At 41.1% G+C, this 12,407-nt stretch overlaps 1 protein-coding gene across 1 annotated transcript in view; it reads right to left on the reverse strand.

Annotated features, from left to right (window-relative positions):
• The window catches only part of GABRB1 (gamma-aminobutyric acid type A receptor subunit beta1), a 750,154-nt gene extending 746,454 nt beyond the window's left edge, over window positions 1-3,700 (reverse strand). The window contains exons 1-3 of the mRNA XM_082252638.1: window positions 2,944-3,700; window positions 2,677-2,768; window positions 2,406-2,473 (exon numbers count right to left, since the gene is read on the reverse strand). Coding sequence (XP_082108764.1) covers window positions 2,406-2,473; window positions 2,677-2,768; window positions 2,944-3,023 — 240 coding nt within the window. The 5' untranslated portion in view covers window positions 3,024-3,700. The remainder of the gene's footprint in view (window positions 1-2,405; window positions 2,474-2,676; window positions 2,769-2,943) is intronic.
• Window positions 3,701-12,407: the final 8,707 nt, after the last annotated feature.

The raw sequence follows: 12,407 nt of genomic DNA on the forward strand, positions 1-12,407 counted from the left end.
TTTTTTTGCACTTATTAAACAAATATAACACACTTCTTACAATGCTTTATTTAACAGAACAAAATGGAGCTAAAAGAAGTTAATTGTTAGGGTTTACTTATACTTTTAAGTATGTGGTATCCCATCACTTAGTACCTAGGTGCTGGTGGCCATCGTCCCTGTAGTATAGAGAAAGAGAGGTCCCCCAATGAAAGTGGGACTGTAGGCGACCGTAATCCAAAGAAGAAACAAACACAGTGTTTTTAAAAAATATATATATATATAACTTTTATTGTATACACATTAAAAATATAATAAAATGTATATATATATATATATATATTTTTTTTGAAAACACTGTGTTTGTTTCTTCTTTGGGTGTATGGTCGCGTTTACAGGCCCACTTCCATTGGGGGACCTCGCTTTCTCTTTCTACATATACTTTTAGAGCAAATGCAAACTTTGTACATGGGGCCTAACCAATCTAACATCCAATACAAAAATAATTGACATGTTCTAAAATTAACAAATATCATGTGTACATTATTTTGGCTTAAAGGGCTTGTAATCATTACATACACATTTGTGAATGTTAAAGCACTTTTGAAAACATTTGCAATGTACAGTACATGTTCAGATCTTATTAAAATAAAATATATTTCCTATAAAATAATTATTATGGGTTGTGAAACTTTTCTTTTTTTTTTTTTTTTCCAACTGAAACTTTTCTACAGTTATGAAAATTCCTTAAGAGACCAATTTCAACTAGCCACGATAAGCCTTTGTTAGCCTAACATGGCTTGATAACATAGAACACCACACTGCACAAATGGCTCTGATTTGTGTTTCTAAGCATTCCTAAATGCTTTTGGTAAATACCTTTTTTTTTCTTCCTTTACATGAAGTACCATGATAGTTTGGTATTACTCTCCCAAAGTAAAGATGGCTTCTTTAGTAGATCCTCTGAATGATGCCACCCACCAAAAGTATTTGACACGGTTAACTAAGGTGCACCGTTCGTCATCTCTCATATTTACTATTCCACATTCCCATCTGTCATGATGATACATAAAGGTGCCATTACCAAAGTAGCAGAGAATGTTCACAAGGCAATAATGTTCACAAATGTTCACAAGGCAATTGCGAGGCCATAGTGAATAAAGTGAAACGGTATCAACCAGTTGCGTGCAAGAACATTCCTGTTTTTTCAAACTTCCTTTACACATGATTGGGTATTCATTGTGAACTCTTTCTTTTTATTCTCTCTAAGCTCCTGTTGCCCAACCTGTGGCTCTTTGGCACTTTTTATGTGGCCTTTGGGCCCCCCTCAGATACTAGTCTGTGGTGCCCTATTGTTCTTTTATAGTAGTGAATTCTAGCAGCCTTATGTAATAAATGTCTCCAGTCTATGACTGTTTCCTGAAGTCTGTCCCCAGTCTCAAACAACTTCTATAGCATGTTCACAGTTTCTAACGGTCTCAAACAGCATGTCTGCAATCTATGACCAGCTCTTGTATTATATCCACAATCTTTGACCATTTCTTTTATCATGTCCCCGGTTTCTGACAATCTCTTGTATCATGCCCATAGTCTTTAACTATATCCTGTTGTGTGTATGCTATCTCTGATAATGAATGTTCACTCAATTTTATGTATGGCCTATGGGGATGTCAGGGGCCGCACTTGAGGCCTATCATTCATCCTGAATGTTGGGAAAACATGGACTTTAAAGGCACTGGGACCATGTTTTCCCAACATTCAGTCTAATATCGATTTGTTAGGATGTGGCACTTATCTACTAAGACATGCGCTCCGTATACTGCTATCTGGTAGCGCATACATTCTAATTATCTATCATTCATCCTATCAATTCATTTGGCCACCCCTTCTCTAAGCAAAGCAAAACATTCTTAGCTCCTTTAGTAAATCAGCGCTGAGGTTTACATGAATGCCTCTCCCCAGATCATAAAACTCAAGGACCAGAAGCAGAAAGCACATGGAGCTGTCCTTGGTACTGTAGTAGGAAGAACGTATTACAAACAATGAAGACATGTTTAAAAGTGGAAAGAGCATGTGTAAAGTGTAATAAACCAGAGTAGCCAATCAGATTTCAGTTTACTGAAGCACGCGTTCTGATGGATGGCTCTTGGTCACTGCAATCTGCACATTGCTCTTTTTTTATTAGATATACTGAACAGTTCTTTCCTATTATACGTTGACCCTATGTGAAAGGATATTGTATATTGCTGTAGGTATGTATCACAGGAACAAATACTTAAAACACCAACTGGAGAGTGAAGCCACCTCTTGTTCCAGTGAGCAAACCAAGTTGACACAAAGTTGCTGCGCTCAGCGCAGTAAACACAAGCTCTTTTTTTTTTCCTCTGCGCAGTTTAGCTCCTGTTTAATTCAAAGGGGGTACTCACCATGTTGACTTCAGAGACCATATCTATGCTTGCCACAGTTATTCTCATCCCAACATCAACAGGAGGGCCTAGGAAAGAGAAAGCAACAGACAGACGTGTCACAGCTCCATTTGCATAATAATTCAGGCATCGTATTATAGATGGATTGCTGGTGCTGATTGTTTTTTTTTTTAATGTGTGCAATCAATGTGCAGTGTGCATCAACAAGAAGCACAGATAATGTATATGTTATCATCATGGATAAAATATGACCATAGATGGGTATTTTTACCTCCAAAGTCTGGCCTCAGTCGGATGTCATAGCCTTTGAGCAATCTATCCACTGTCTCTTTCACATATGACATGTTGCTGGGCTCATTAACGCTGGAGGGAGTAAGAAGTATGGACTGGAGTAAGTATGTACACTGGAGTGCAAGCATTCAGACAATCCCCCCCCCCCCCACACACCCCCACACCCCCCTCCCTCCATGCCACATATATCATCTAACAGTAATCAAAAATCATGTCAGACTCACATATCTGCAGCAGCACATCTCACCTTTGAGCACAGCACACCATGGCTATCATCATAGGAAAAGACACAATCCCGAAATATCCTCTGTCTTGGAGCGTCCACATTACTAACTCAATGTAACTAAATAAAGAAAACAATGCTTAATGAGAAGATTCAACAAATGCAACTAAAGTCTGAAGCAAGGTGATAATTCCTAATAGAGCAGCGCATGCGCACTGCAAGCAGCATCAACAGACACCGTTTGCTGAAAAAGCTCCCTCTGTGCAAATTAAAAAAAAAAAAAAACAACAAAAAAAAACAAAAACATCCACAGATCAAGATCCTTAAAGTTCTGATTATACCCCTGCCTAGTCCATATAAAAGGATGCAAGGGGGGGGTCTGTTACTGTCCAAACCTCAATGCTCTGGACAAGCTGATATCCCTGGGCTGCTGAAATGGTCTAAGCATGGCTCTGATTGCAATCTGCTGTAGTAGTAGATCCTGTACGTGCTGTATCACTGGAGCCTGCTGATCAGAATGCGAAGTAGTCTCCCAACACAGGCTCCCAGCGTCTCTTTCCTAAGCTCGGTGTTCCTTAGCAGCCAGCAGCCAGCAGCCATTCCCAAGGAAGCTGTTCTGGGAGAGATACGTTCGGTGTTACGTGAAATATGGCATCCTCAGCATCCCCATCAGCGTGGCCATCTCCTGTGCGCGCTGCCGATCAGATACTGGCTACAGTAACAGCTGAGGGTGAAACAAGTATCTGATCAAGGCTTCTCTCCCAGGACTGCATATTCTTCATGGGAAACAAGCTAACCCTAACCTTACAAAATCCTTCTACAGCTGCCTGTTGTAGAAGTGATAGGCTCACTGCTATTACAGTCCATTGTTTGTACTGACGTAGCAACGCACTTCGCTGACCCCTCCTTTACTGCTTATGGTAATGCTGGCCATATAAAGTCTCCAGTATTTGGCCAGATAATTAATGAATGTGCTGTTCCTGATGTGATCATTTCAAACATATCCCTCTACATGTTTTGTTTTTTGTGATGTTCATTAAGTAGTCTATTTATAAATGTTTTCTCACAAGATTGACACAACTTCACTCAAGATGTACACATTTTGTTTTAATTACATTCAATTAGAGAAATAATTGAATCCTGGGTGAAATTTGTGTGAATCTTGCGTAAAAAAAAAAAAAAAATTGTAAATAGACCATAAAGTGTTTCTCCTGGTGAACTTTCTTAGGCCCTCTTCACACCTGTGCATTCTGGGTACGCATTTCGGCATGCATTTTCAGAAACCTGCGAAAAATAACCCAAAATGCACATTGCGCTTGCGGTGCCATCATTTCTTTGCACCCCAAACAAGCTTAAAAGACGTGCGTTTTGTGGCACCAAAATAGGCAGTCCAAAATGCATGAGGCTCACTGCCCAAAAAAGGTGCAGGAGATACATTGTCGGACGCCCATTAAAGCCAATGTCCTATTCTGTCGCGCAAAAACATGTAAAAAAAATATGCATAAGTGTGTCGCACAGGTGTGAATGTGGCCCTTTTTTTAAAAAAAAAAAATACTTGTGCCATGAAATGTCTTTTATTTTCCTTCTTTCCTAATTTAAATTCTCAAAACTAAAATTGACAGTCAACAGACATTTTCCAGCATGCTGAAATTATTTTTGATACTACATACAGTATTTCTGTTTCTAAAAAAACTAGTAGTGTAAACAATGCTTGAATTTGTTACATCAAGCAGGACTCCCTATCAAGAATGAGTCTATATTTGTGTGTGTGTGTATATATATATATATATATATATATATATATATATATATATATATATATATATATATATATATACACACACTCATTGGCCACTTTATTAGGTACACCTGTTCAATTGCTTGGAAACATACAGTAAATTGCTAATCAGCCAGTCACATGACAGCAACTCAATGCATTTAGGGATCTAGACGTGGTGAAGATGACTGGCTGAAGTTCAAACCAAGCTTTAGAATGGAGAAGAAAGAGGATTTAAGTGACTTTGAACGTGGCATGGTTGGTGTTTAGCTGGTAGGGTCAGAATTTTTTGTAAACAACATTAAAGCATGGATCCATCCTGCCTTGTGGCAACGGTTCAGGGGACATTTTCTTGGCACACTTTGGGCCCCTTAATACCAATTGAGCATTGTTGCTGACCATGTCCATCCTTTTATGACTACAGTGTACCCATCCTTCCATCAGGATAATCCACCATGTCACAAAACTCAGATCATCTCAAAGTGGTTTCTTGAACATGACAATGAGGTCACTGTACTTCAATGGCCCCCACAGTCAACAGAGCTTAATCCAATAGAGCACCCTTGGGATGTGGTGGAACGGGAGATTCGCATCATGGATGTGCAGCCGACAAATCTGCAGCAACTGTGTGATGCCATCATGTCAATAGGAACCAAAATCTCTGAGGAATGTTTCCAACATATTGTTTAATGTATGCTATGAATAAATAAAGCGGCCTGTTCCAGCCTCCCCCTCCAAAAATTAAAAGTCAGCAGCTACACATACTGGCACATAAAGGCAAAAGGGGGTCCAACCTGGTACTAGCAAGGTGTACCTAATAAAGTGGCCGGGGAGTGTATATATACAGATATATACAGCTGCAAAAAAAAGTATGTGAACCCTTTGGAATGATATGGATTTCTGCACAAATTGGTCATAAAATGTGATCTGATCATCATCTAAGTCACAACAATAGACAATCACAGTCTGCTTAAACTAATAACACACAAAGAATGAAATGTTGCCATGTTTTTAGTGAAAACACCATGTAAACATTCACAGTGCAGGTGGAAAAAGTATGTGAACCCCTAGACTAATGACATCTCCAAGAGCAAATTGGAGTGAGATGTCAGCCAACTGGAGTCCAATCAATGAGATGAGATTGGAGGTGTTGGTTACAGCTGCCCTGCCCTATAAAAACACACACCAGTTCTGGGTTTGCTTTTCACGAGAAGCATTTCCTGATGTGAATGATGCCTCACACAGAAGAGCTCTCAGAAGACCTATGATTAAGAATTGTTGACTTGCATAAAGCTGGAAAGGGTTATAAAAGTATCTCCAAAAGCCTTGCTGTTCATCAGTCCACGGTAAGACAAATTGTCTATAAATGGAGAAAGTTTAGCACTGCTGCTACTCTCCCTAGGAGTGGCCGTCCTGTAAAGATGACTGCAAGAGCAAAGCGCAGACTGCTCAATGAGGTGAAGAAGAATCCTAGAGTGTCAGCTAAAGACTTACAAAAGTTTACTGGCAAATGCTAACATCCCTGTTAGCGAATCTACAATACGTAAAACACTAAACAAGAATGGATTTCATGGGATGATACCACAGAGGAAGCCACTGCTGTCCAAACAAAACATTGCTGCACGTTTACAGTTTGCACAAGAGCACCTGGATGTTCCACAGCAGTACTGGCAAAATATTCTGTGGACAGATGAAACCAAAGTTGAGTTGTTTGGAAGAAACACACAACACTATGTGTGGCGAAAAAGAGGCACAGCAAACCAACATCAAAACCTCATCCCAACTGTGAAGTATGGCGGTGGGGGCATCATGGTTTGCGGCTGCTTTGTTGCGTCAGGGCCTGGCCGGATTGCTATCATCGAAGGAAAAATGAATTCCCAAGTTTATCAAGACATTTTGCAGGAGAACTTAAGGCCATCTGTCTACCAGCTGAAGCTCAACAGAAGATGGGTGTTGCAACAGGACAATGACCCAAAGCATAGAAGTGAATCAACAACAGAATGGCTTAAACAGAAGAAAATATGCCTTCTGAAGTGGCCCAGTCAGAGTCCTGACCTCAACCCGATTGAGATGCTGTGGCATGACCTCAAGAAAGCGATTCACACCAGACATCCCAAGAATATTGCTGAAATGAAACAGTTCTGTAAAGATGAATGGTCAAGAATTACTCCTGACCGCTGTGCACATCTGATCTGCAACTACAGGAAACGTTTGGTTGAAGTAATTGCTGCCAAAGGAGGTTCAACCAGTTATTAAATCCAAGGGTTCACATACTTTTACCACCTGCACTGTGAATGTTTACATGGTGTGTTCAATTAAAACATGGCAACATTTCATTCTTTGTGTGTTATTAGTTTAAGCAGACTGTGATTGTCTATTGTTGTGACTTAGATGATGATGTTCAGATCACATTTTATGACCAATTTGTGCAGAAATCCATATCATTCCAAAGGGTTCACATACTTTTTCTTGCAGCTGTATATACACACACACACATACAATATGCATACCATATACAGTATATATACTACTGTATATTGGGGAAATCACATAGCTCATGGGAATTCAAGCCACCACAAGTTTTATATAACACAGGGAGTAATGGTGTAATATAGAATGCCGTAGATTGGGGGTTGACAACCCATTGATCACAATCTACCCATTGATCCCAGATAGGTAATAGGTAGACCGTGAACGACTCCCACCTCTTAGATCTTAAATCAGAGCAGAGTTGATGTGATTGCTGAGCTGAGGGAAATCTTAGGCTGGCCATATATTATACAATTTTCTTATTAAATTTTCTGATGAGGTCAAACCTAAACACTTTCAATTTGTATGCAATCAGACAGGCCCTTGCACTACATAGTTGAAGGTAAATCTAAAGGAAACTGAATTTGAAAATGGTTTAATGTATGGCCAGCCTTAGGCTCCTTAATTTTAGCTTAATTTTAAACTTTTTTTTTTTTTTTTAAGGAGGGTGGGGGGCTTTCAACTGCTGTAAAAATGATTGGTTGGCTATAAAGCCACCCAGATCATTTTTTTCTCACAGCCAATCGCCGGATAAAAGAAATGGTTCCAGAATCATGGCCATGGTGCTGGTATAGCCACTTGCTGTCTAGGACGTAGGCTCGATGGCAAGTGGGTAAATGACGTATTACAAAGCTGTAGTGATATTGGTAGTGCTAATCCAGTAATGCACTCTGCATTACAAACTACTGACCTCTGAACTCTGTATAACATACCTGTCACCTCTGAACTCTGCATTACTTACTACTGACCTCTGTGCTCTAAGTTAGTACTACTACTACTACTACTACTACTACTACTACTACGACTGACTAGGGATGAGCCAAACTGCCCTGGGTTTGGTTTAGGCAGGGTTCATAGATGTTCAGATGCTGTGTCGGAACCCAATTCAAATAAATAGGAGCCAACCCTGTCAAATAAAATTATTTTTATGCTAATAGGCAAAGGGTTGAAAAAATATTATGCGGATTAGACACTGCCCTGGGGAACATGTATCATTTTTGACACTTTTGGGGGTACCAGTGACATAACAAACTATAATTTGTATCCCAATAGCACCTTGTCCTCATGTTAATAAGGACAACTCCTTCTTTTTCGCAAACCTGGCTGGCTCAACCACAATGGCTGATAACCTACCAACAGGTCCAACAGACCCAGCATATCCCCGATCTGTCATTAGCTATAAAAAGGAAAGGGGCGGGGATAGTAGTGACATCATCGCCCAAGAATAGCTATGACCATAACTGGTCAATGCCATTGGTCATTGTCATCGGTGACAGTGGTGGTTGCTAGGGATACAGCGGGTGCCAGCTCCCACTGCTTCCTTGGGAAACACTGACATCGGGAAGCTATTATACATAAAAATGGTAGAGAAACCACTTCTATAAATTATGTTCAGCTTCCGCTACACAGGGGGCTGAATAGGAAAAAGTTTGGGTGTTCATCCAAACACATTCCCTAGTACCTCCTAGGATGGAAATTCCTCACCTCTCACACAATGCAATTTATGTCTTTCAGGTGTTATGGGCAATCTTGCAGGATGTGATTTTCCTAGCTTTTAGGAAAGCAGGAATAATTGAATCAGATAGGACCCTATCCTTTGGTACCTGGGCTACCAAAATCCTCATGAAAAGGGTTTGCTGGCTCTGGGACTGCAGATCTAAACCTGGAAGCAGTTGGGAGTTTGTTCCACAGAAGGAAAAACCCTGGACTAAGATGTATTCAATAGGAGACCTAGATACTCCAAGCAATAAGTTGGTTGCAGCGCTTATTCCTGAAGGTTAAGGATCCATCCAAACCTCTGAAGAGCCTGAACAGTTTGATAGATTTTGGCAGACAAGGCCTGTGCAAACTCTTCTCTCAGGTGAATATCTTCCATGTATCCCGCTATAAAAATGTATTGTGAACAAAGCAGGGCAGATACAGGAGCTAACACATTGGCGAAGACCCAGGGGGCAGTGAACAGACCAAAGGAAAGTAGTGTTGCACATCTATCTACAAAATGCTTGTAGCATTAATACGCTAAAAAGGCAGGTATATGCAAGTAGGCTTCCTTGATTTCCACAGAGACCAAAGAGATCAAAAGATCTGCCTGATGGAGAGTAGCAATGAATGATCTGATAGACTCCATCCAAAATGTTTGCGCTCATATGAAGACATTGAGAGCCCTTAGGTCCAGAATATGGTGAATGCCAGCAGATACCCTGAAACCTTCTATTCTGTAACAATGGCAATGACTCCCTGAAAGAGAAGTTGAATCAGAGCAGCATGGAACCTGTTAGTCTTTGAGGGGATGTTGGCAGGCTTGACAACATGAAGTGGGACAGAGAAGGAAATTCTAGCTTGTAGCCCCTGGACACTACATCAGTCACCTAAGCATCTTAGATGCTTTTGGACCAGATGGTAACAAATGCTGAAAGAAGTTCTTTGACTTTGGGAAGAGGGAGCATCACCTCAGTGCGAGAAGCACTTGTTCACAGACTTGTAAACTTTGGGAGTCCAAGACTTATGGTAGAACTTGTCCAAAGCTGCATCCAAGACTGGGAAAAGAGACAGGATCTTCAAAGGTAGGCTGTCCACTCGGGGCTAAAAGGTTTTCCAGTATGAGCTAAAAGGTTGCTCTTCCCTCTGTGACATCCTTGATAAAGTTGTCCAGAGAGGAGCCAAAAAGGCTCTCGCCATAAACAGGCATATGCAATAAGCATTTTTTAAAACAAGAAAGTGTAGTGCACTAAGCATAATCAAACATCATTCAAATGTAAATGTGAATGAACACAAAAATGTAAATAAATGTTTAAAATTATATAAGTAAATATATACACCATGCATCATGATGACATAAATTAACAATAGTCGATGATAAAGCAACTAATCCAGTGTACAGAATTGAAGGTGTTCAGTTAAGTGCCACCGCCACCAACAAAAGGACTGCAAACTCACCAGATGTCAAGGCTACCACTACAGCAGCAAGAAAGCCTCAAAATACTTATGTGGGTCCCTCTGGCTGTCATGACAGTGGATATCTTCTGCAGGAAAATCATAGCAGGGTCCAACTAGAGATAAATCTGCTCAGCCAGAGCCCAGAAGTATTATCATAGTGTAGTAAGGTTTATTTAATAATATTAACCACTTGCCTACTGTGCACTTAAACACCCTTCCCATCCAGGCCAATTTTCAGCTTTCAGCGCTGTCACACTTTGACTGACAATTGCGCGGTCATGCTACACTGTACCCATATGAAATTTTTATCATTTTTTTCACACAAATAGAGCTTTCTTTTGGTGGTATTTAATCATCTCTGGGTTTTGTATTTTTTACAAAAAAAAAAGAATAAAGACAGAAAATGTTGAAAAAAAAAAAAAGTTTTTCTTATTTTCTACGAGTAAATTTTGAAAATAAATTTTTCTCCTTCACTGATGTGCGCTGATGAGGCGGCACTGATGGGCACTGATAGGTTGCACTGATGGGCACTGATGAGGTGGCACTTATGGGCACTGATGAGGTGGCACTTATGGGCACTGATGAGGAGGTACTAATATGCCGCACTGATGAGCACTGATAGGCGGCATTGATAGGCGGCACTGATAGATGGCACTGATAGGCAGCACTGATGAGCACTGATAGGCGGCACTGCTGGGCACTGAGAGGTGGCACTGCTGGGCACTGAGAGGTGGCACTGAGAGGTGGCACTGCTGGGCACTGAGAGGCGGCACTGACGGGCGGCACTGATGGGCACTGAGAGGTGGCACTGATGGGCACTGGCGGATGGCACTGATGGACACTGACGGGTGGCACTGATGAGCACTGATGGGCGGCACTGATGAGCACTGATGGGCAGCACCATCAGTGCCCACACTCAGTGCCCATAGTGCTGCCAGTCAGTGCTCATCAGTGCCTAGATGAGCAGGCACTGATGGGCACTGACTGGCAGCACTATGGGCACTGATTGTGGGCATTGATGGGGGACACTGATGGCGGGCACTGTGGGCACTGTTGGGGCCAATTTGTATGTTTTTTTACCTTTTAGTAATCAGGGCACTGGTGATCAGTGCCCTGATTACATGTCTCTGTGTCCCCGGCGGCTGACGGCTCCCCCTCCTTCCTCACACTGCAGGCTCCGTGTGAGGAAGGAGAGCCGGCGATGAGAGATGATCTCATATGTTTACATATGAGATCATCTCTCATTGGGTGGTCCGATCACGTGGTGAATGGCCGCTGTGATTGGCCATTCACCACGATCTGTGATCGGCTGTGTCCAAGGAACACGGCCGACACAGATTCTCCCGATGCGCGCTCGCGGGAGCGCGCGGGGAGCCTGCTTCTGGGAGGCCGTTTAAAAACGGCCTCCCGAAAATTCGAGTCCGCGCTGCAGCCGTATATAGGCTGTAGCGCGAATGGGAGGAAGTTAAAATACATAGCATGTCCAGATAAAAACATATTAATATAAAACTCACATGGATTGCTGCTGGTGACCCGAATCGCTCAGCAGAGGAACATCAGTGCCAAATGTAACGCCCTGATGCGGTTTATCCTCAAAGATGTTGACAAAGGGTCATTTGGCACCGACATCTTGGCAAATATATAGGTTTTAGTTACCCCACTTTGCAGGTTAAATCAATTTGGAAAAACATCGTGAACGGAAGTTGCCATTTTGGCCATTTTGCCAGAGAACCTGAAGTCAACCGGCGGCCATGTTTGAGTAGACCCGGAAGTCGACTCACGGCCATTTAAAAAAAAAAACAAGTCAACGAGCGGCCATATATGAGAACGGCAAAATAGAATAAAAAAACATTCCTTGAAAGCCTTTCAAAAATAGAAAAGAGGATGTCACTAAATACCACAAAAATGTTAGAACAAATCATGCCAATTAAAGAATAAATAAAAAATAATAATTTAAAAAAAACAATGTATGGAGCTGAAAAGAGGATTGCATAGGTAAGGTACAGTCCAGACCATATTAGAAACCAACCTAATATCAAATATGAATCTATAAACAATAAGATGTCTGGATCATTATGAAATAAGATGTAAAAACACTAACATCAATATAGATAATTGAAAATGCCAAAAAGCCACACATAGAGTATATTAACAAAGAAACTTATTTAGTATCAATAAAACAGTTGATATACCAATCAACAAACAAACGATGAGGGACATATTTTCGCAATTCATGAACCCACTT

Source organism: Pelophylax lessonae, assembly GCF_965119305.1.
Source record: "Pelophylax lessonae genome assembly, chromosome: 1".
Taxonomy (NCBI): Eukaryota; Metazoa; Chordata; class Amphibia; order Anura; family Ranidae; genus Pelophylax; species Pelophylax lessonae.